Source organism: Neofelis nebulosa, chromosome 10, assembly GCF_028018385.1.
Source record: "Neofelis nebulosa isolate mNeoNeb1 chromosome 10, mNeoNeb1.pri, whole genome shotgun sequence".
Taxonomy (NCBI): domain Eukaryota; kingdom Metazoa; phylum Chordata; class Mammalia; order Carnivora; family Felidae; genus Neofelis; species Neofelis nebulosa.
In genome coordinates this window covers 38860998-38885892 of record NC_080791.1, presented here as the reverse complement: position 1 = coordinate 38885892, position 24895 = coordinate 38860998, and the positions used below count along the sequence as shown (strand labels likewise).

The window sequence follows — 24895 nt, the reverse complement described above, 5'->3', positions numbered from 1 at the left end:
AGCTGTCATCGGGACCCAGCGAGCCAGCCGCTCTCCGGGCTCCCAGACCTGCATCTCTACCTGCTACCTGGAAATCCTTGCCTGCTGTTCTGCAGGGAGGTCGGTGCCTCCCAAACCAGGCCGCTTTCCTTGGCTTTGCTAAGCCCGTTTCTCTTAGAATCACTTACTTTGGTTAAGTCTTATTACTCTGTCTTCCCAGATCTGAATGTCTACGTTGTCTTTGATTTCCTTCTCCTTTGCCATCCCGACCACTCCCTGTGCCCTGTTGACTCCACTCCTCAGTGTCATTGGAATTTGTCTTTTCAGTTGTCATAGTTCCCTACCCTTGTCATCTGTCATTGAACTATTTACGTTAGCTTCTTACCTGGACTTGTTTTCTCCTGTTTCCTCTCCCTACACTCTCCTCACCCCCCATCTCCCCCCCCACCCCCTCTCCTTTTTGTATCTCTATAAAGCCTCAGATAAAGTCATGCTGCCCAGCTGCTTAGATACCCCTCCGTTCCCCAACCCTCTTTATCCCTGTAATTCCCCCTCACCCCTGAAGTCCTTCCTTCGGGACTAGCTCCCGTCCTCATGTCTGGCTGTCATCCCTGGACTACCTGTCATGTCAGAGACATGCACTTTCTTTTGTGGCCCTGTGCTGTGGCTCACGCCCTGTCTTCTGACCACAACGCCAAAGCCATTTGGCCTTTTCTGCTTGGGCAAACCCTGTGCATCCTTCAAGACTCATTTTAAGCGGCATTTTCTCTGATATCTTTTTTAAATTTTTTTTTTTTTTTTCAACGTTTTTTATTTATTTTTGGGACAGAGAGAGACAGAGCATGAATGGGGGAGGGGCAGAGAGAGAGGGAGACACAGAATCGGAAACAGGCTCCAGGCTCCGAGCCATCAGCCCAGAGCCTGACGCGGGGCTCGAACTCACAGACCGCGAGATCGTGACCTGGCTGAAGTCGGATGCTTAACCGACTGCGCCACCCAGGCGCCCCATCTGATATCTTTTTTAAAGAAACCATTTCTCACCCCTGCAGAATTAATGACTTTATCGCTAGGCTGTCAGAGCATTACAGAACCACCCCCCCCCCCCCCCCCCCAGTTCCCATTGCGTTGGAGAAGTGCACGTGCCTGGGGAAAGGCCGACACTAGACTGAGCTCCCAAAGACCGGGAATTATCTTACTAATTTCTGTATCCTTGGCACAAGGACACATCGAAAATGTGCGAGAGATGTCTGTAATGTCAGGACGTGCATTATTTACAGGGGTCCCAGCAGGGACTTTCTGATCAGAGCAGCTGAGGTACCGGCAGTTAGGGTGCCTGGCTCATGGTGACACAGGTCTCGTGTGAAGGGACCGAAAACACAATGCAGGTCTCTTGGTGCCCAGTGAGGGGCGCTAGTGCTTCAGCCCTCCCCACTGGGCCTCTGCTTCTTCTGACTCGGAGCAGCAGTTCATCAAGGTTCCGTGTTCCCTTCTCCTGCGTGCATGTTACACAGCAATAAAATGGGGGTTGTTGACATCTACCTGGAAAGCATGCTGTTAGAGGAGACTCCTGTTAGAGCAGGTACGGCTACTTGTTATAGATTTACCTGCGCCCGAGATTAAAGGCACACCTCTTGACTTCTTGAAAAATGGAAAAAGAATGGTTTTAACCCCGTATCTTTCAATTCCTTCACATAAAGAGGTTTCCTGTGGTGCATCTGTATATGATTAGATCCGAGTCCTTTGTCCTTATGCGGGTAAGTTCATAGACAAAGGGGTCAACATGCTGAGTAATGATGCCTCTCCTTGCGTGGATTTGATGTTCCTTTGGGGCCAGGTAGGAGGGGCTCTGGAAGACCACTGCACTTGTAGCCTGGAAATGTGGGTTCTAGCTGTGGCCCTTTAGTTTTTCTGTACATGAATACTTTTCCCTTACCTAAAGTGAGAAGAAGAAAAATAGTTGCAAATTGCCATACAAAATATAGGAGGTTGAAGTTATGTTTACATTCACCCCTTCCTGGTAAGTGTACAGAGAAACTTCTACAAGGTGACATTAGGCAGTCCAGCCAGCCTTGTGAACCTGCTGTTTACAGGGTCCTAACGTGGCCCTTAGAGGGCAGAGGGGGAGTGGAACCGATTACGCATTTGGGGAGGTGTGCGACTGGAGGGGCAGGCAGACTGCACCCAAGACAGAGCCATTCGCACTCGGAATGCTGAAGAATCAGTGTCACAGAGGCACCCGTGGGCATGCCAGGAATCCGACTTTCATGCCACTTCTTTCTTTCAGTTTGAAAAAGAGCTTCAGAGGATTTCAGAAGCCTATGAGAGCCTGGTCAAGTCTACTACCAAGCGAGAATCGCTGGACAAGGCGATGAGAAACAAACTGGAAGGCGAGATCCGAAGACTTCATGATTTCAACAGAGACCTGCGAGGCATGTCCAGCCCCACCCACACACTCTCTGCCCTAGACTCCCTTGTAGCTGGCTGCCTGGCCTCAGGTCCACACTGTCTGATGGTCCTGGAATGTCCAACCACCCGGGGCAGGGGCACTCAAAGAGCAGGATTGTTCCTTTCTCCTTTGTAGGTTGTGGGCTGTGGGTTGCAGCACTGGGTCTGAGAAATGGTGGCCTCCGTGCACGAGCCCATGAAAGGGAGGGAGTGTGTGTGCAGCTCCTTCTCCGCTTTAAAAGTACTTGCTAGTCCATGGCAAATTTATTCAGTAAGATAAAAATAAAAACATCACTTCAAAATTTACAAAAATAATAAAATACAAGTACTCAGTGATTTGTGACTACGCAAAGGCGAATGTTTGGATGCACAACCCTTCCCACATCGGGCTGAGTCATTGGGTGGCATTCTTTGAAAGCCACCGCTCCGCACTTGCTAGATACAGTAGAGAAGATGGAGCTAGACAGCATCCCTCTTGGAGGGAAAAAAAAAAAAGCCCACAGTTGTGATAAATGTAGATACATATAAACTCCCCGGAAGCTGGAAGCCACCTGCAGTGGGATCTTGGCAGTCTCCATCCCGCAGAATGATTCAACCCCTAAAATTTTCCTTGTCTTTCAGTCAACTAAGCCATTTTTCAATTGCCTCGTCTGCCAAAATAATGTCCTGATGGCAGTCTCCAGGACCTAGAGCCTCCCTTTCCTATTCCTACAAATCCTTTTGTCTTGGGACTCGTGCACGTCCAACAAAGACTTCTTCTGAGTTATTTCACTGAAAAAGTGAAGACTTCACCAAGCAGTTTGAGCAGACACGGAACTCCGTAGGTAGACTCTTTATCCATTAGGTCATTTTGACTTTTTAAAAAAGTGTTTGGTATTTCTTGAATTGTTATTTCTATTTTTTGCTTCCCAGCTACGGGCAGCTGTCCCTGGCTAACCACAGGGCTGGTGGTAAGGGATAGAACTAGGGCTGGGTTTGAGGCCAAGGAGACTTAACCCCTTTTCAGGGACTTCAAAACAGAGGTTTGCCGGCCTTGCAGGCAGTGATGAGTGATGCAGTTCTCAGAACCTGTGCTCGGCTGCCTCGCGCCGCTGCCTACCCTGACATCAGATGGCATGAAGGCACACAGCGTGCCCTCTGGAGACTTTCCTTTGGGTATTTGGGAGCACACTGCCCCTCCCCAAGAGTTACTCACTTTGGGGCCCCTGCCTGAGCATCTCTGCATACCCAGCTCCTGGCATCCACGTCGTTTCTTGTTTGGATGGTGTCTTAGATCCATATGCATTTCTTTGTAACCATTTCCTCTTTGCACGCAGATCGACTGGAGACCGCCAACAGGCAACTGTCCAGCAGGGACTACGACGGGCACGAAGACAGAGCCGCAGAGGGGCTTTATGCTTCCCAGAGTGAGTCTCCAACATTTATCTGTCCCGACATTGGTATTCTTAAAAACTGGGGGCCTGCGGAAAGAATCTTACTAGTTTTAAGCAGGTTTGTAAGTAGGTCGTTGGCTTCTGGTTCGTTCATTTAGTGAATGAGCTGTTGGGCCTCGGAGGAGGCCCTTCTGCGTCTGCCAGAGACAAAGCCAAGGTTGATTTGTTTTATTTCGGCAATGTGTATTCTGTCCTTCTGACCTACAGTTTCTCTCTAATATCCTCCCGGAGAAGCAACATGGCAGTCTTTCCTGACACTCACCACTTTCAGTCAGGCGCAACTCTTTTGCTCCACGGAGAGGGAAGGAGGCTCGTGTCGGCATTGGGTCCTCCTGGCATGTTCTGTGCTCCTTAGTTCAGCACTTCCGGCCTGGCCGCCTCTGGCAGCATCGAGTCACCGAAGGGTCTCACCTTGTATCTTCATATGTGGTGCCCGTTTCCAAAAGCCACTGAGCCCAGCGCAGCGCAGAATAAAATCATCAGTGGCTTCCTGTGCCTTTGGCTTTATTGGGAGAATATTTTATTCATTTTACGAGAGGCAAAAGATAGAAACAAATGGGTTTCGAGAAACCATCGGTCGTGGTTTGAATTCCTGCAAATCCATTGTATGTCAGAAATGTAAAAATCCAGGTCTTTTTTTTTTTTTAAGCTGTTTAGAAAATCAAATTTATTTCTGTATCATAAGTCTCAGTAAGTCCTGTGTATCCAGACACTGGCCATCCCTTGTATAATGGTGGTGTTCTGATGCTTGGGTCCTGAGTACAGCCCTACGTTTTCAAGGCTGGGAAATAGTTGGTTCAATTTTCTAATTCCCAGTACTCTTTGGTTGGGTTCAATTTCCGTTGTTTCCCCCAAATTTACTCTTGGGACCACTCCACTTATTTGTCTCAGCTTCAGTTTTTTAATTCTGTTTTGGGAAATGGACACTTAACCCCGTCAAGGGATTTTGCCTCCGATTCCTTGGGTGTCTGGCAATAGGTGAATTGGCTTGTGTTTCAGATTTACATTAAAAAAAAAAAAAAAAAAAAAAACTATGTCAGCATCTTGAATTACTCGCTCTCCTAACAAATATTATTTCCTCTAATGGGTGCGGTCCATATACCATCTCATCTGAGCTTTCGTTAAAAAAAAAAAAAAAAAAAAAATCACCTGTACTATTTGCGTTTAGGATTGTGACACCTTGCTTTTGGATGACCGTGTGCCTAGGTGGAGTGCGTGTCTTTGGCAGTCACGGGAGCAATGTCACCCTGCTGGTACCCTGCCTTCTTGTCAGGGGATATTATTTTGTCACATAGTTTAAGTGAAAATGGAAAAGCCAATTAGTTTCATCTGATGGGCATTAGCTCCAGCCTCCCAGCCCAGACTGTGCTGATGGAATAATAAGATTTGGTGCTGTGTGAGCTGAGAAATGTTCCTGAAGACTTGAACCTCCTGGCTGAAAGCTAAAACATTAATAACGCAGGCAAAGAGGGCCTCTAGCTTTACAGGGAATGATTTGTTCTGTGCAAACGTGCTCCACTGTGTTCCAAAGGCATAAACAAGAGCGTCCAGAGACATTTTTCAACTGCTTGAAGGTATCTCAGTGTTGATGTGTAATGTAATTGAATCAGGGCATTTGAAGCAGGTTTGCTAGCAGGGATATCTAACAAAGTTTTCAAAGCCTACTCTTTATAGGACACTTGTGCCTTTATCACAGCTTTATAATTATTTGCGTTAGCTTTTCCTCGCCTGGTGTGGCAAGAGATGGACTTGAGATGTTATTTCAAATTTGCAGGTAGGTTTTTTTTTTTTTCTTAGTGAGTTGTAAGAACTCTTTGTAAACTAAGGAAATTAGCATGTACCCTACATGTTGCCGATATTTTCCTCAGTTGTTTTTTAATCTTCGATTACAGTGTTCTTTATGTTACAGGAGATTTTTTTAAGTCACCTTATTTATGCCATCTAGGTGTTATATCATGTTTAGAGATGGTTGTCGCTCACCAAGATTATAAAAATATTCACCTATGTTTTCTTCAGATGTGTTTATGATTTCACTGTTTGCAAGGCTTATTATATTTCAGAAGCTAGTTAGGGAGGCACAGTAAAGGAGAAATTCACGAAGGACTAACCTAGAGGTAAGAAGACTAATTTCCAGATATTTTAGGATCTAGACAAGAGGTCCTGAACTAAAACAGAAATAGTGATGGAGGGTAGAGGAGAGAGAAGTAAGTGACGAAATTAGTAGGATTTGGTGACCAATTCAGTAATGGCAGTGAGAGCGTGAGAGAAAGGGGTGACTGAGCAATAAGATGGATGGTCACCCTTTACCAGTAAAAAGCAGGAGTAGCATGTTGGGATTAGATTATGAGGAATGGTTTGAGCACGTTGAGTCATCTCATGCTGCAGCCCCTCGCTAAATGAGCAGGTGTAACAGTAGGGGCAGACATGCCCAGAAGGCTGGTGATGGACACTGCCCCCTGGCAGGCTTCAGCATGTGGGCACAGAATGGCAGGCATGAATTACTACCCCTCCTCATCGTTATTAATGTGTTCCATTATCCGTGTATTGTTTTAGAAGCTCTATTATTGGAATACTTCTTAAGTTTTTTTTTTAATGTTTTATTTTTGAGAGAGAGAGAGAGACAGGATGCGAACAGGGGAAAGGCAGAGAGAAAGGGAGACGCAGAATCCGAAGCGGGCTCCAGGCGCCGAGCTGTCAGCACAGAGCCCGACGTGGGGCTCGAACCCACGGAACTGTGAGATCATGACCTGAGTCGAAGTCGGAGGCCCAACTGACTGAGCCACCCAGGCGCCCCTGGAATGCTTTTTAAATGCTTAGTAATCATAATTATAAGCATTGCACACACAAAAGCAGCCATCCTTTTCAAATGAATCTTTTGAGATTCTAGCCCGTGGCTAAGAGAAAGCAAGACTGCAGACCAAATAGTAGTGACTTCTCTGAGTAACACAAGCCAGCGAGCTAAGGCTAAGTCGCCAAGCCCCTGACAAACACCTTGGCCAATGGAGACACTGGAGAGAAGGGGAAAGTAGAGTCTGGTATGTTTGATTTTTTTTTTTTTTTTTTTTTTTTTTTTTTTTGCTAGGTGTTCTTGTTGGATCTAGGAGTTCAGGTCCAAGAACACCCAAGGAATTCTTGCGGTACATTGGTCAGTAGGATTTCTGTAAAGCTCTCTCTAATAATAGAGGGAGAAACTCCTTCCTGGCCAGATCACTAAATCTCTCTGCTGCCCAGGGGAGTTTTCCTTTGAGGCCTGAACTCTCTGCTCTTAAGCTGGAAACTGATGAAGACCTCGGTGGACTGCCAGGGTGGTCACTACGTAGCTCTTCAGATTGAAACGAACATTAAACAGGGTGATTATTGAGCCTCCCTTGATCGTGAAATCTGTTGGTATTAAAAACTGCACTCGGGGCGCCTGGGTGGCGCAGTCGGTTAAGCGTCCGACTTCAGCCAGGTCACGATCTCGCGGTCCGTGAGTTCGAGCCCCGCGTCAGGCTCTGGGCCGATGGCTCGGAGCCTGGAGCCTGTTTCCGATTCTGTGTCTCCCTCTCTCTCTGCCCCTCCCCCGTTCATGCTCTGTCTCTCTCTGTCCCAAAAAAATAAATAAAAAACGTTGAAAAAATAAAAATTAAAAAAAAAAAATAAAAACTGCACTCAATTAAGTGCTTAGGAGTTTGGTGACTGCGCGAAGTTGTTTTTCTCTATCACCTCATGGTGTTGCATCCCTGTCTTTGGAGGAATTCAGAGTTTTATTTGATTTCTGGGTTTGCTCGTTTATTTTTCTAAATATTTTTGCAAACAAATTCTCCTGAAAAACAGGGCATCTAGCCAATCCCTATTTTGTCTGCGCGAAACTGGGGCTTCTTTGTCCCCAGTTTAACGTCTTTAACTTACTGGGACCCCTGGTCTTCCCATTCATGTATTTGTCTGTGTCATGCACATGCACTTGTGCACGTCCTCACGCGTGCGCACACACGTACAGCAGAGGCGGGCCGCTGCCCACCAAAGGCAGAGCCCCGGGAATGTTTGTCGTCGTTCTTAGCTCTGTCTTCTCCATAAGTACAACGGCTTAACTGTTTTTTCTCTCTGAAAATTGTTAGCTCTGCAGAATTCCCATGTCATTAGGCCAGAAAACCCAAAATGAAATATTAGATCCATGGAAACTGGACTAGTAGAGATGATCTCACTGCGTTCTCGGGTTGAGTGGGAGCTCGTTAGCTCTGGCGTATGTGTGTTATTCCAGGATGAAACCAGTCATGTCCCATGGTGTGCGAGAACTTATCTCTGCCCCTCCAGGGTTCTTTAGACCCTACAGGTTGAGCCTATTTGGTTAAATTTCAGTCTGTTGTAAGTTAGATTCTGGCTGTTAAGTGGTGTCCCTCTCTTAAAAAAAAAAAAAAGGTTTTGAACACTCCGTTATTTGTCCAAGTTGTTGAAAAATGAGTGTACCTAAGTCAGAACCATATGGATTTGATTTTTCTTATAATTCTCATGGGCTTGGAAATTAATAAAAATAATGTGTGCGACCAACGTATTTTAGAAATAACAGTAATTTGCCGTTTTCCATGTGTCTTGTAATCATCATCTTACTCTTAAATCCTGTTTTAGGTACTTTGATTTTCTGTCTTTTGTAGCATATAAAAGAAACTACCATAATTTCCTGCAAGAACATCCCTCTGAGATGTTTGTATTTCCTGCAAGGGCTTGTGTGAAACACCAAGCAGAATTTACAATGACAGAAACATTGGTTCAGCTGACCCACGTAGAGCATGAGGAGATTGTTCTGAATCCTCATTGGGTTTCATTTCCTCGTATTGTGAGTTCCCATCAGGTTTCATTAGGAAAGACAGGTTAGGTTATGGGTGCACTGGTTTACCCCTCCTCTGGGCCTGCCAGTGCCCACAGCTTCTCCTGAACCCCTACTGCAGTGTTTACTGGCATTCCATATGGGTGTGATTTATTTGCATGGATCTCCTCTTCTAGGTGGGAGAGCTGTAGGCGTTCTCTACCAATAGTCACGGTACCCATCTCCAACCCGCACTACAAGCCCTTGAACCTTTTTATGTTCCTGGCACTCAATAAGTGTGTATTGAGGGAATGAATAAAAGTGGAAAATCCTTGTAACATTAGGCTGGAAATACCCCTGATGGAGCATCCGTATCGAAATGTTCTTTTCAGCTATCTCCCAGTCATGTTTGGAGATAACCTGGGTTATCCTCAGTTATTTTTGAGACATTGGGCAAATTATTAAAAAGAACTATCAGAATAGGAGCAATTTAAAAATGCTCAAATTCCCTTTTGGCCTTGTTCTTTCCCTCCTTCCTTTTTTTCCAGGTAGGAGGATATCCAGGTAAGGGAAATCTTTTACTAATAAGGACAGTAATATTTAATAGTATTTTTCCTGAACATTGGTATTAATAGAGTTGACTTTGGTTCCCTTGACTCCTTCTCTTTTACTCCATTGTGTTTGTGTTGGAGATGAGAGTTGACCATTTTGTAGCAATTGGCCAGATGTTTATGCTGACCAATCCGTAGGCCATTCCAGACACCACAGATCAGTGCCTGCGTGAAGAGGAAGGACTTGTCCATGAAACCTGCCAAGGCAGTGTCATTTAAGTTGAGAAAATGGTCCTGCCCTAAATTAACCGATGCTCCTTAGAGACGATCCCTATGTTTAATAGGACTGTGCAGTCCTTAATATCAAAGGTTTTGGGGCGCCTGGGTGGCTCAGTCGGTTAAGCGTCCGACTTCAGCTCAGGTCACGATCTCGCGGTCCGTGAGTTCGAGCCCCGCGTCGGGCTCTGGGCTGATGGCTCAGAGCCTGGAGCCTGCTTCCGATTCTGTGTCTCCCTCTCTCTCTGCCCCTCCCCCGTTCATGCTCTGTCTCTCTCTGTCTCAAAAATAAATAAACGTTAAAAAAAAAATTAAAAAAAAAATATCAAAGGTTTTGTGGGTACAAGCTCAAGCAAATAATCGTGGATCGGGTGCTGCATGATCTGAATCCTGGTCTCTCACTAACGAACTCAGTGACTTGAAGATAGATGCTTAATCTCCCTGTACCTCCATTTCTTCTAAAGAAATAGAATAAATCTAATTCAACCAACAGAGCTCTGTGGGATAACCAGTGACGGGAAATGCAAAGACTTTATAAAATGCATTTATCCTGCATTACTTCTGTGGCGCGTGCATCTGTGCGTCCTCCATCAGTTCCAGCACTCGCATTCTCTGGAAGGACCTGCCAGTTTTCAGGGCAGGGCGATGGGCTGCCTTCCCAAAGAATGCCTGCGTGGCTCACCGAGCCTTGCTGAATTTGGAAAGCAGAGCATGTGCATGCTCACACCACTCGATCAACCTTGACAGGCAGCACTGAGAAACTTCAAACCTACATGACAACCAGCAGCACGCCCAGGCTGCAGGGCATCTGTTGATGTTCAATCAAGTCTCCCCAAGTGTGAAAATTAACATTATTCGATTTGGCTGATTTTCTGTGCTTAAAGAACCAGAGCTGATTAAAGAACTGCCTCTTGATCATGTGGTGACACCGGCCTCTCACAACTGAATGTGGGTTATGAGTTTCACATTGTTGGTTTTCAAGCCGTGTAGCTCCTTGGCACTCCTGTTAGGGGACTGAAAAATCAAATGTCTTTGACTTTATTAGGGTCCATGTTTCTTGTACTAATATGTAGATGGACGGATGGACTGAGCACAAAACGAAAAACATGCTGAAGTCCATTTGCATTTCATGTGCCATCAGGAAACCCTCACTTTCCCTGGCAGTTCAGAACCAGGAAATCCAGGATCTCAGGTCTCAGCTCAAAAGGCAATTGCCAGAGAAGTCTTTGAGAATAGGGTGAAGTCTTCCTTTTATATCCTCCTCCCACGCCTGGTACTTTTTCCCTTGTAAACGCCCATTACGGTTGTACATAAATAACTGTGGGGATGGTCATGGTCTGTCTTCCCTTCCTAAACTGTATGCAGCGTGAGGGTTGGGGCCCTGTCAGTCACCCTCACTGTTGTAGTCCCAGCTCATTTATCTCCAGACCCTGGTACAGTGCCTGGCACTTAGAGTCATTTAATAAATATTTGTTGATGGGGCACCTGGGTGGCTCAGTCGGTTAAGCGTCCGACTTCGGCTTAGGTCATGATCTCACAGTTTGTGGGTTCGAGCCTCGCGTCGGGCTCTGTGCTGACAGCTCGGAGCCTGGAGCCTGCTTCTGATTCTGTGTCTCCCTCTCTCTCTCTGCCCCTCCCCTGCTCACACTCTTGTCTCTTTCTGTCTCTCAAAAATAAATAAATGTAAAAAAAAAAAAAATTAAAATATTTGTTGGCTACTGAATAAAATGATGATGATTCTCATTTAACTAAGCAGTTATTGGCTATTTCCTCTGTACGAGTTGTATTCTAGGCCACAGGTCAGCAGACTCTTTCTGTAAAGGGCCAGATGGTAAATAATTTTAAGCTCGGGGGCCAAGCTTAAAATTGGCCACTCTGTGCCTGTAGTCTGCAAGCTGCCATAGATGGTCCATAAGCACGTGGGTGTGGCTGAGTTCCAATGAAACTTGATTTACAGAATGAGGCTGTGGGATTTGGTTCATAGGTCGTAGTGTGCTGACCTCTGTCCTAGGTATTAGTCATGGAAGGAAAGAAAAAGAAGGAACCTCAGTAAAAGGAACATGGAAAATGAAACCCTCGTGAAGCATTCCCTAGATCTCACTTTGTGAATTGCCCTAACTAATAAATCAAGATGTAATTGTTATTTGCTTTCCTGGGAGTTTCACAGTCTTCTTTTACTTAATCCCGAATCAGGGAAGCATGATGATTATCATTTTAGATAAACCGAGACACATAGAAATGCAGACACAAGGCTTAGCTCCCAGTGAGGATCAGGAATTTGATAATGATGGAGGGCTGGGCAGGATTAGCCAGTGGTTAATGGTAGGTAACTGCCTGGATAGTGAGGTCTTAGGGGTGCCTTTCCCATCAGTGCCAGAAATTCCTGCCCTAAGCAGCCTCCTGGGAGATGAGGTCTGCAGATCTTGGAGAGACCCTTGAAGGTCACAAATCTGGTCAGGAGCAATGCATGTATCCTCTGAACCGAAGCTCATTAAAAGGCCATCTGATTGCTGCCGTGAGTGACAGGGTCTTCAGAGGCTGCTGAGCTGATGGTTAAAAGTTTATCCTCAGGTACGGGTGCAGTTTGCCCCCTTTAATCTGTCCTGCGGGTCCTGGTTCAGGCCAGCCTGTGTGGAAGAACAGTAACAGCTGCCCGCGTTAATTGAGCACTTACTGTGTGACACGCACTCTGCTAGCCTCTGTAGGTACATTGCGTATTTTCATCCTCCAAACAACCTGTCAGGTCTGTATTCTAGGTATTTTGCAGATGAGGACCCTGAGGCACAGGAAGGTTAAGTAGCTTGTCCGTGGTCATACAAGGTGGTAAGTGGGGCAGACAGGTTTTGAACCCAGGTCATTCTGAGTTTGGAGCCCAAACATACTGAGCTGGCGTGGGTTGCCCTTCTTATATACTGGGAGGCGGAGAGAGAGGTTGTAATGTGAAGGGTGGCAGCGGGGGACTCCCAGTGACTTTAGGACACATTGAGTGTAGCCTGCATGTTTTACTAACGAAGAAACCTCAGCCAAGCACAGTCCAGTGGTTTGCCCAAGGCCCCGTAGGTGTTTAATGGCTAAACCACGATGACAATTACAGCTTCCTCGTTATGTTTTTTCTTCCCCTTCTGCAAAGGTCATCTCTTTTGGCTCTGGGGGTGATGAAAGATTTCACATTTTTACCTCAAGAAGAATCCGGGATAGTAGGGCAGACAAACAGTCCCTTTCTAGAATTGTTATGTGGTCACAAATTATTTAGCCCAGCACCGTGACTTATGATAATAATGTTTGGGTCTTCTCGAGTAAGTTTTAACTAGTGGAATTAATATTCTGGACTTCCGACTTCTATATCTATCTTTGAACGCCCGCCAGTTATAACAGAAGGCCTTGTTGGATAATCCAGAATCTCTCTTCAAATACAAAAACAAAAGAATCATTGAGACTAGAATAGAACTTAGAGTCTAAAAAAAAAGATATCTCAAAATATCTATGAAATTAAACTTTTTGTTCTTGAGATGATACAAAATAAGCATCATAACAGTGGGTAATTCTGCGGTGTAGCTCCTGACAATTCGTTTTCAAAACTATTTTTGGTCCATGAATTGTAGTGAGAGCATACAGCTGAATCTCAATGGAATCAGAGAACTTTGAGGGGACAAAAATGTTTGTTTTAAGTCCAGAAACTCTGGTCTTAGACCATTAAAAATAAGGAAGGCAGAAAATGTAATCGCAGGCAACACATTTCTTTCCCCTTGATCAGTCCTAGAATGGACCACTTGATGCCCCAGGGAAAACAACTTCCTCAGCATAAATGCCCGCCTGGGCCAGGCCTTGGTGTCTTATCTGCCATTCAAAGCATCCATTAAAAAAAATTTTTTTTAATGTTTATTTATTTTTGACAGAGAGAGACAGAGCATGAGTGGAGGAGGGGCAGAGAGAGAGGGAGACACAGAATCCGAAGCAGGCTCCAGGCTCCGAGCTGTCAGCACAGAGCCTGATGTGGGGCTTGAACCCACGAACCACGAACCTGAGCCGAAGTCAGACGCTTAACCGACTGAGCCACCCAGGAGCCCCCCCTAAAGGGCCCATTTAAAACCATAGCTTTCTATATGTACATGTTCTGATAATGCTATAATTAATGCTTTATTCAAACAGACATAAGTATATAATGTGTATATATATATATGTATAATAAAATTTACACATTTCAGGTGTACAGTGTGAGGAAATGTAGCAACCACCTCAGTCAAGGTCCAGCACATGTAGACCTTGTAGTCCTTTCCCTCGCCTCCCCCCATGTGTCTGCTTGCATCCCTTTCCACTGCATTCACATCATTGCTGTCTGTGTTATATCCAGGTTTTACGGATGTTTTCTACACGGGGAGCCACACTAAACAGAAGTGTCTGTGGTTCATCTTTTTATATTAAGAAAAGACAAAAATAAGAAACGGACATCTGTTCTCTGGTGGTGAGAGAAAATTTGGTTTATAATTGATTCACGAAATATGCGTGCAGTCAAAACCACACACCCGGTGTATCCTATATTTATGTGGCATTATTCATTGCCGAATTTGTCGTTTTGCCATCAGCAATGATACAGGAGTAGCAGTACATTTTTATTTCAAGTAAAAAAATAAATAAATAAAGTGGCAAGTCGAACAGTACATTTGGAAGCTGAGCGGATGCAGGGGTGTTTACTCAGTCAAGCAAGTTAGCAAGCTGCATGGGTCATAAATTTAGGTAGGTTAAAAAAACCAGCATCTGTAAATTATACCTAAATGTGTAAGTACAGTTTCCAAGATTGAAATGCAACAGGAAGAATGACTATAGTAGGGAACATTATATTTTAAGAGATTATGTTTTATTTAAGAGGACTGTATTTATAGAAAATTATATTGGGGCACCTGGGTGGCTCCGTTGGTTAAGCTTCTGACTTCGGCTCAGGTCATGATCTCACAGTCTGTGAGTTTGAGCCCCGCGTCGGGCTCTGTACTGACAGCTCAGAGCCTGGACCCTGCTTAGGTTTCTGGGTCTCCGTCTCTCTGCCCCTCCCCTGCTCGTGCTCTGTCTCTCTCTGTGTCTGTCTTTCTCTGTCAAAAATAAACATTTAAAAAAAAAGGAAAATTATATTGAAAAGGACTACTGATATTCAAATATTTTTACCACATCATAGCTAAGGTAGCTTACTTTCGGCGCTGCAAACTCACTTTGAGGCCTGGATATTAACATGCAACGGATAACTTCTATAAAGTAACAAAAATTTAGGTATGTTAAGACCAAACTGTATTGTTTTCCTTCATTAGATGAATAGAATATTTTCTGGTTAGGTTTTGTCTCCTTCCAGTGAGAAGTATCTGAAACTTTCATTTTTTTTAATGTCTAAGGAAATTTTTTTTAACATTTATTCATTTTTGAAAGGCAGAGAGAGACAGAATGCGAATGGGGGAGGGACAGAGAGAGAGGGAGACACAGAATCCGAAGCAGGCTCCAGGCTCCGAGCTGTCAGCACAGAGCCTGATGCAGGGCTCGAAATCAGGGACCACGAGATCATGACCTGAGCCGAAGTCGGCCGCTTAACCCACTGAGCCACTCAGGCGCCCCCATTTTTTAAAAAGTTTTAAAGACTGAGTTAGAACTTGATCATGTATCAGAAGCATTGTCTTGCTCAGTAAGCTGTTGCCTAAACCTGCCACAGCTCTTTACCTAGAAAAATTTCTGTTATCTTAGGTTCTTAAAATCCTACAAAGGTGGTACAAAGTAAGCCCGCTAGGAAGATTCTAGACAGACACCGGCCACTGTGTGTGGACTACAAGGCAGAATATGGTACGGGCTCATTAAGACCACTCCCCACACCTGCTGCCCCCCCGCCCCCGCCCTTCTCCCCTCCCTCCCCCCCCCCCCCCAAGCAAAGTGTATGTGTTCGGGCTCTCTCGTTCAGGAAAGATCTGTTTTATGGAAGGAATCAGAAAAGCTTCATGCAGCCTGTAACCTTCAGGGTGGCCTTGAAAACTGATTAGTATTTTAGAGTAATTTTGCTGCCATAGTACAATGTGAAAGAGAAACTGTTTTTCCTTGTAAATTGAAAGAAATTTAATTAAATTGGGACTGGGTGCCTTCTTCAGAACCCTCTCCTTCCTACTTGGCCCCCCACATCCCTTCTCTCCCCTCCCCATCTCTCTCTGCCCAGGCTCTGCAGAACAGTGGGGTTTGAACTCCCGATCTTAACTTCCCTATTGAGAATTCATTTAAAAACTGTTCACCGTCGGAGCCATGTAAAACAAGCCCCCACTGGACTGTTCAGTGTGTGTGTCAACAGACCTACTTAGCCGCCCACTCACACCCTCTCCTCTGTCTCAGTCGCCCGGTGGAACCATGGCAACCCGCACTTGCACACTGGGGCTGCCAGAGCTGAAGACCCTTTCCTGAGATGACAAGTTTCCTTACCTGAGAAACCTTATCAGCCGAGTTTACAAAGACAGCAAAAAGCCAGAAAAGCAGCTTATGGGGTCAGCTTTGCATTGCTTTTTCATCTCTGAATTAGTTAGCGTGGCTTTGAAAGGGGATCATCTTTCATCTTTTTTTTTTTTAATGTTTATTTATTTTGGGGAGAGAAAAAGAGACAGAGCATGAGCAGGGGGAGGGGCAGAGAGAGAGGCGGAGACGCAGAATCCGGAGCAGGCTCCAGTCTCCGAGCTGTCAGCACAGAGCCTGACACAGGGCTCGAACTCACGGACCGCGAGATCATGATCTCAGCCGAAGTCTGATGCTTAACTGACTGAGCCACCCAGGCGCCCCATCTTTCATCTTTTACATCAAATAAGTCTCATGTCAAGAGCTCACTCTTCTATAATGTAAATAGCACCCTGTTTGGCGGGGGGCGGGGTGGGGTCCCTTTCTGGGTTCATCAGTCTGACTCTCAAACTGAGGTGAGGGGGTGAGGGCAGATGTCAAGAATGCACTCCCGTGTAAAATATCTCTGAGGCAGAATGAACCTGAATAATTTGCAGATAGGGAACTAAATGAAATACCTCCTGTTGTCTTTGCACTCACACGACCTCAGAAAAAAGAAATTACTCTTAGCGTCAACGGGACTTCCAAAAGGATTTGACTCTTCTCTTACCTCATAGCTTGTAGCTGGCCCTTGGAATAGAGTTCTCCCCAACATCTGTTCAGTGTTAATAAGATACGGGGCCAGGGAATCCAGAGCCGAAGAATCCTAGAGGAGAAGAAACAGGCGAAGAAACTTTAGGGAGAGAATATGGCAAATAAGTATTTGTACATGTTTTCGCAAGAGGGAATCTGTTTCATTAGCGGTGCAGAGGAGTTTCTAGTTAACAGAATTGACGCCATTACTGTTAGTCAGCATCCTCCTAAGGTGTTAACCAAACTACCAAGTCATTTCTTGGTGGAGAAGGGTGTAGACGTATAAAGAAAGAAGAGTAGAGTGTCTTAGCGATCTTTCATTATGAAAAGTAAAATGTGCCTGAGCTAGTAGCTAAAGCCCAAATAAGAGGGCTGTTTTCTAAGTGCATCTGTGTGCAATGGAGCCCTCAGGCAGGAAGTATAGTCAGGGGCCGGGGTTTCCATAAATCAAGGCATAGTTTGCATTTAAGGGTTTATGTTTGTCTGTACAGCTCTGTTTTCCTCTCTCTCTCACTGTGGATTCTCATCCACTCTTATGTTCACCTGCTTGATTCTTCATTCTCTAGAGAATGGCTTTCTCCGTGTCTCCAAAGCACGTGCTGGAATATGGCTGCTAGCCTAAGAGCTGGGTTACCACATCAGCATCACGCGTCTCCATGGCTCCCACTTGCATGTTCCTGGACGAGAGACTCTGACTGGCCTAGGTTGGGTGCGTGGCCCTTCAGGTTTGACCCCCTCAAATGGGGAGTACTAGGCAGGGACAGATGAGGGGGGCTTTGTAGGGCACTCATGGCAACTTGCCAGATTAGCTCTGTGGGTAGAGCACTGTAGTAATGGCTCTTCTAAACTGAGTGTTGTCTAAACCAGGTCTCTGAAAGTTGGCTGCTCCATGGAAAGCCAGTGAGGAAGCACTTGCCTCTTGCAGGCCCTGTCTCACGGGTGCTGGACGTGGGCCCTCTGCTGTGGTACAGAGGGCCTGGGGACTGTCAGCCCCATCTCCTCTGACTCCCACTGTCCATGGCCTGTTCTCTGGTAGCGTCCTTTACATTCTCGTCACTCAGAGCAGCCAGATGCTGTACTCCTACAATCAGTCTCATCAGTCAGAACGAGAGTGCAGGTTGTTGGCATTTCAGAGGGTGTGTTGGGCTGTGCCTGCCTTCTCCCTTTGCTCCATCACCACTGCGTCCTCTTGCCACATGCAGGGCAATAAGAATCTTCCTTGAGAAGTACCAGGGAAATAACTGCACAGAACCAGCCAGTTAATGGGCTAGTTGTGTGCGTCTGTGTGAGCACATGGGATCTGGAACTCGAACAGAATTGGCTTGGTCTGTGTTTATATCTATGCACATACACACACGAATGTGCACCTAATCCAGGACAGATCTAAATCCCCACAGAAGCAGCCAGGGAATGGGTTAAACCTTGGTTCTGGCTGCAAGGAGAGAATGGGGAAAGGAAGACTTATCTTTTACCTTCCACGCCTTCCAGTAAATTAGTCAGCCCTCGGCCACACTGGCAGCAGCTGGTCTCTCCTGTCCCTCCAGCTATATTGGCTTCAGGGAGAAGCTCATCAAAAACCCATACATCAGGAAAGGCCTAGAAATTAATGCCTGTTGAGAAGAGCCAGGTCACAGCTTTGCTCCCGCATGAACTCCAGCCATAAGTTGGAGCACCGAATTCTAAACTAGCAGTGTGGCACACGGCGCCCTGGCACCCCCACTGTCAGACCCCACCCACGTACCCCATCCTCTGTATTTCCCAACAGAGGTTACTCACCATCCCATGGCTCAGTCGGCTGTCGAGCTGACTCAGGTAGCAATTGCAGAAACACTTTCAACAGACTGTCCACTTTGGACCTTCCCTAGAACTGGCAGAGGAGAGGGTAAGATGGAGAGGAGGGAGCATCTTTGAATTATTGGGCCAGTTCTAGTTTGCGTCCCCATTTGCACTTTCCTTAGGAAAGACACTAACCTTGTGGGTGGCGGCAAAGAAGCGACTACCGTTTGACCTGTACTAGTGTCACAGCTCACTTGGCTTTGGTTTTCTCAGTTGTCGAACAAAGTTGTTAGGAGGATTGAGTGAGGTCCTGCTATAAAGCAGAAGACATGGTGCCTGAGACATGGTAAGCCCCCAGTAAGACGTCAGCTTGTGTTGTTATTTATCGAGTACCTGTTATGCGCCAAGCCCCGTGGGAGGTATTTTCCGGATAGCCACTCTAATCCTCACATCGGTCACGCAAAGTGGATCTTGTTTGTTCCTTTTGAGGAGATGGAGTCCGGGACATCTCACGTGTCCAAGGTGAACCGGTGTGTGAAAGCGCCGGAATCGAACCAGGCTAGCCTGGCAAAGCCGTGCCACCGCTGTGGTTTCCAGAGTAAACAGTGTATGAGCAGACATCCTCTGTGTAAATGGGCCTGGGGCCATGTGCTAAACAACCCGCTGCTCCACGCAGTTCAGGGTAATTCATATCCACTGAGTAAACGGACCATTCTGGGCAAGAGTTCTCTTGTGTCAACTTGCCTGTTCTAGGAATTCTCAGTATATACGTTGGAGCCCAACCAAAAATTCAGTGCGAGGCTGGTATTTCTTGAGATACCCCATGGGGCTTAACTAATACTAAGCTGAAGCGACTGTCTAATGCAGTGGTTTCACCCATGGGGCTCTTCCTTGGCATCTCCCAAGAGAGGACCTTTTAGAATAGCTCTGACACCCCTCAGTCCTGTGTCTCCAGGGGCACAGCCAGCACGCGCCCCCACAGGCTCACTGCCTTGATACCCCTCTCCTCACACACTAGCCTGAATTAGATGTTCTCTCTGTGTTCTCACAGCACCTGTGCAAGCATGTTAGTGCGACCTGTCACATTGCCTTTGCGTGTGTCCTCGTGTCTTCGTGCCTGACTGAGAGGATGTGTCTTCGTGCCTGAGAGGAAAACGCTACGACCTACTCATCTCGCAGCCCCCGAGTTTATCACACTTTTAGGAACGCCAACAATAACCACACGTGATCATAGTTGACATTTACTGGGTACTTACTTTTTTTAATGTTTGTTTGTGAGAGAGAGAGCGCGCACAATCAGAGGAGGGGCAGAAAGGGGGGTAGGGAGCAGAGGATCCAAAGCGGGCTCCAGGCTCTGCACTGACAGCAGAGAGCCCAACGCAGGGCTCCAACTTACGAACCGGGAGATCACAAAGTGAGCCGAAGTCGGATGCTCAACTGACTGGACCACCCAGGCGCCCTGCACCATACCATATGCATTTTCCATGTAGGTACTATTGTGACCCTCACTTTAAAGGCAAGGAAGCTGAAGCACAAAGAGGTTCATTCACCCCCACAGTCTCAGAACTGTAAGTGGTAGATCTGGACATGAATCCAGGCAATTTGCTTCTAGAACCAAGCTTTTCACGGTACTCTCTGACGCCGCCATGTAATAGATGCTTAATTAATATTTACGAATGGATATACATGTGGATGGGATTTCTGTGTTTGGAGAAATGTGATATGGCCTGTGACATACTTAAGTGTCTTCCATAATGAGCATCATGGAGCTCTCTGGTACTTTCTGCATCTTGTATTCTGCACTTCTCTCTGCCTGCTTGCACAGGCGAGGCACATAGCACCATGCTTGTGAACTTGAGTTCGGCACAAAAGCACTTTCTGCCTCAGCCGTTGACAGAGTCGTCCCGCTCCTGTGGGCATGTGACTTATTTGGAAAGTGGAAATAGTAACGGGAATAATAATTACACAGTAAATTTAGAATAATGGGAATAGTTAGAGGGAATTAAGTCCCCATTCTTGGAACACAGTTCAGGTTCAACAAACATGAGCAGATTTTGTTACTGTTGCTGCTGTCGAGAACATTGTCCTATCAGTGGACAAGAAGTTCTGAGCCAGTGTGAGTGATACTAAGTGATATTGCTGCAGCCTGAAATTTAAGGTCATCAACCTCATAACAGAGATGTTTCGACCTGTGAGTTTCAGAGGACTGCAAAGCAGTCCAGAGCTAACGGAGTCTTCATTCGATACCGACGTCTTAGTCCGGTGGTGCAACCTGTGGGGTTCAGGGAGCCTCAGCAGAGAACGGAACGAGGGACATCCATGGTCAGCACGACTTCAGTGGCAGAGTGGACAGCTGTGGAACAAAGGCTGTCAGGAGATAGCTAGCAGCTAACGAGAACTAACTACCGTTTATTATACGGTTGGCAGTGAACTTGACGCATAGTAGAGATTCATCCATTCATTCAACGATATTGAGCCAGGCACTCTTCTAGGCTCAGGGAGTCAATAATGACCAAAACAGATATCTAGGATATTCAGGCTTTGTATGCCTCATCTCTACCAACAGAGTCATGTTTGATAACACTGTGATATAGATGCTATCTCTCTCGTTGGATAGTTCCATTAGATGATTTGATTACATGAGGGAGCTGAGTCTCAGAGAGAGGTTAACCATGCTTGAGACCTCATAACTGGAAAGTGGTGAACTTGGGATTTGAATCTAGTTCTTTCTGATGTTGAGGTCCATGCCTTAACCACAGTATGATGTCAAGTAAAGAGTAAATGCTAGAATCCAGTGTGTCTGCCTCTGTGTGTGTGTGTGTGTGTGTGTGTGTGTGTGTGTGTGTGTAGGAGGGGAAGGATACTTAATTCAGAAATATGAATAGCTGTCCTTGCAACACAGAAAAAATTGTGATCATCAATTTGCCGAACTCGAGCGGCTTCTAATCTTGAGCTCAGTCTATCGTTTTACTCTCTTCTGGTCAAAATCAACATGTCCTTGGCTGCCCTCAACAAAGAGAAAAACTTTTCCGCTTAGGCTGATAAGCAGACAGAAGCCCTGAAATCCAGCGTTTCATTCCCAAGCATGCTGAGTAACTCCTGGGTGCCCTCCAGAGCCTGGACAAGGCAAGTGGGCACCCTGCCTGCTGAGATGTTGCCCAAACCCATGGAGCTAGTGTTCAAATGTCACTGACTTTGCATAGAAAGAGTGAAATGCTCTGGGTCGTTCAGGGCTGTGGATGGTGGGGCGCAGAGCCAGTGGGCCGCTACTGACCCATTCGTTTGGGCCTTTCGCGTGGCCGTTCTCCACGGATTGGGAAAGAAGTGTCAGATGCCGCTGAAAGGGAGAAGGGGGGAGGTCAGTTGGCCATTGCCAGGAGGCACACAAATAGCCCACAAGTAATTCTGTGTTTGGGATCAGGATGTTGGTGGCTTCATTTTGTTTCCAGGGGATGCCGTGGTTTCTGCCACTTAGCTGTACCCAGGCTGCCAGTTCCAAAGCTGTTCTACTTCCACTCGGATCCTGTCACTGTGACCTCACAGTGCAGGGGCAGTGTAGTCAAGGGGGGAAGGACACTGTGCCGAGACATCAGGAGACCCGGGTTTGGGCTCTCTCTCTGTGCCAGCTGGCAGGGGGACCTTGGACAAGTGCCTTCGTTCTTGGGCTTTCCTTTTTGCACTCATAAAGTAGCAGGCAGAACCAGAGGGGGTATTTCCTATGATCCCTTCCGGCTCTAAAATTATGAGTTTGTTAATGCTTATTTGTAGGCTTAAAGTGTCTTTTTTATTCTCCCACCCTGTATTCAAAAGCACGTTTCCTGCTCCTTAAGCACAGCATTTTTTCCATTGCTTCCATGCCCACTGGGCTGGTCCTTAGTGTTTGGTAACTCTTTGTTGAATTAATGGATGACTTTACGAGGAAATAACGAATGAGTGAAACCATGGGCACCCGCTGGTGTAGCTTCTGGACCATGGTTGCCGAAGGATCCCGATAACCCATCTGAAGCATTCGAGTGACGCGGGCCCGTTGAAATCAGCTTCTAACTCTTGCTGCTGCTGTTGCAGATGCCTTGTTTTTCACAATGATGGACTAGCATGAGTAGGGTTTATGTAACCACTTTTTTTCAATAATGAAGTGTTTTTCCGTGTCACTAATAATATCTTATTTAATTTTTAACGGATGCAACCTAGGCTATTGGAGGGTTTTAAGTAGTTTATTTACCCAATCCCTTAATCTTTCACGTTGAGTTCATTCAAGTTTTTCCACATCACGTACAACGTACGTACGTGACCAAAGATTCTGATTTATTTTCAAAATAAAATGTATTGCTTTTGTTAACAGGGAAAATGTCTCCGATGAGTAATACTGTTCCCGTGACCCCACTGGCCATCCCTGCTTAAACTAACATGGTGGTCAGTCTACCGGAAGGTGGTGTGGAAGCTACTGAATGCAGGGTGGCCCTTGCTGTCCGTGTGCAAAGAGACAGTGATTGCTATCGGATATACTGCCACTGAATGAGAAGAAAACAGTTTCCTAAATCCAAAGCAGTGTCCCTAAGTCCAAAGCAATTTCCATTTCCCCTCTTGAACAGAATTAGGAGAAAATGTGGGGGTCTGGGTCGTACAGGAAGAGGATCCAGCCCAAGATTGGAGGCCTGGGTTAGAGCTCCCCTCTGTTCTTGGCCTCAGTCAAAGAGCTGAACCCTCTGGGCCTTGGTTTATTTTTCTGTGAATGAGAATATTAGTATTATTGTTAGTCCTGCCTGCCCTTTCATCACTGGTTCAGAAGACAGAAGCAGGGGAGGTTTGAGCATAAAATGAAATCGTAGGTACAAGGCTAATTTGAAGCATTAAAGTAAATGTTGTACAGAAGTGAGTTACAGAGAACATGGGTCACTGGTTCTTTGTGTACCATTCATCTCTGGAACTGTGAGCCGAAATGTATTGAGAGTTAACAGCGGTTTTTGAGCAAATCCTTACCGCACACATCACCGCTTTTAAGAGGGAGCAAAAGCAGTAATTCAACCCTCTGCTCTCTGCAGGCTTTTTTGTTTCTAATCCTTGCCAGATGTAGACTGGCCGTGAGCCCAGAGGGTGAGTGCTTTCTGATAGAGGTGGTTTTGTTCTTGTCTCCCTTTTAGACAAAGAATTCTTGAAGGAGAAGGAGAAGTTGGAAATGGAGTTAGCAGCAGTGCGGACCGCGAGTGAGGACCACCGGAGACACATTGAGATCCTGGACCAGGCTCTGAGCAACGCCCAGGCCAGGGTCATCAAGCTGGAGGAGGAGGTGAGACGGGGTGAAGACATAACCCTGAGGGCCTCTGCTTCGTTTTCCTAACCAGCACCCCTGCCCGGAGCCAACTCCAAGGCGTTAAGTCAGGGGGAGGGATGTAGGAGGCCTCCCAAATAAAAGTTCATACAAACACAGTTTATACAGCCCAGAACTAGGCAGAGTATGAAAGACAGCCGTGAGAGAGCACACTTTCCGCCTGAAAGCCAGCCTACCGCCCATTGGTGGGCAGGTGTCCAGGGCTGGAAATAAATGGAGGGATTGGAAACCACTGGTGCCTGTGGAGAAAAGAGACTAACCGTTTAAAAAAAAAAAAAGAGTTTATCTGCTCTGTCTCTGGGCTTTTGATTGCATTAAAAAAAAAAAGGGAGGGGGCAAAAGTGTCCCCCCAAAAGTGGAGGTGGCATTCGGCAAACCAGGCTCCAGTTTCCAGAAGTTGGCTCAGCTGGGCAGTGACTTCCGTAGTGCAGGAAATTTTGAGCCCTCTCAAGCATTATGGATGTAGCGGTCTCTGATTAAATCAACCCTTTAGATTAAGTTTTGTGAGGTAGACTTTGCTTTCCGGCCTACTGTGGAAGAACTTGAACGGCCATTTCTGAGGTTCAGGCTGTGGATGCGGTGGCAGGAAAGGAGAGGCCCGGGCAGGTAGATGGGAGCCTTCTGGACCACCCCTGTGGGCTCCCTGAGGTGGCAAATCCCCGCTATTACAGGGGCTGTCCTGCCCAGAGCCACGTGGAAAATAGAAGCTCATATTCCACACAAAGTACTGACCTGGGTGCTTGGCACACAGAAAACAGTGCTCTTGTCAATCCAACTGTGGCTGAAAACGAAAAGCTGCTCCTTCAGAAGACATGTCCTGACGCTGTGTCCCAGCACCTTCGACTTCAAGGTTCAAGCAGCTGAAGGGGGAGACTGTTAAATCAACAAAGGTCTTGCCCATTAGAAGCCTTTTAAACCCATGAATCCTAATATAGAAACTGCAATTTACAAAAATGTTTATTTTTGAGAGAGAGAGAGAGAGAGCAAGTGTGCATGTGAGAGAGGGTGGGAGGGGGCAGAGAGAGAGGGAGAAAGAATCCCAAGCAGGATCAGTGCCACAGAGCCCGTCTCGAGGCTCAGTCTCATGAACCGTGAGATCCTGATCTGAGCCGACATCAAGAGTTGGACGCTTAACCGACAGAGCCGTCCAGGCGCCTCTGCAGAAACCGCAATTTTAAGACTAGCA

At 46.3% G+C, this 24895-nt stretch overlaps 1 protein-coding gene and 1 long non-coding RNA gene across 14 annotated transcripts in view; both read left to right on the top strand.

The window, feature by feature from the left end:
• The window catches only part of AMOTL1 (angiomotin like 1), a 160771-nt gene that overhangs the window by 113364 nt on the left and 22512 nt on the right, over nucleotides 1-24895 (top strand). For all 13 annotated transcript variants that reach the window (XM_058687429.1, XM_058687427.1, XM_058687426.1 and 10 more), the window contains 3 exons: nucleotides 2264-2408; nucleotides 3741-3830; nucleotides 23522-23667. In XM_058687429.1, coding sequence (XP_058543412.1) covers nucleotides 2264-2408; nucleotides 3741-3830; nucleotides 23522-23667 — 381 coding nt within the window. The remainder of the gene's footprint in view (nucleotides 1-2263; nucleotides 2409-3740; nucleotides 3831-23521; nucleotides 23668-24895) is intronic.
• LOC131487123 (uncharacterized) lies at nucleotides 9146-10382 on the top strand. The gene is made up of 2 exons (XR_009249621.1): nucleotides 9146-9560; nucleotides 9799-10382. It is a non-coding gene; the product is annotated as an uncharacterized LOC131487123 (long non-coding RNA).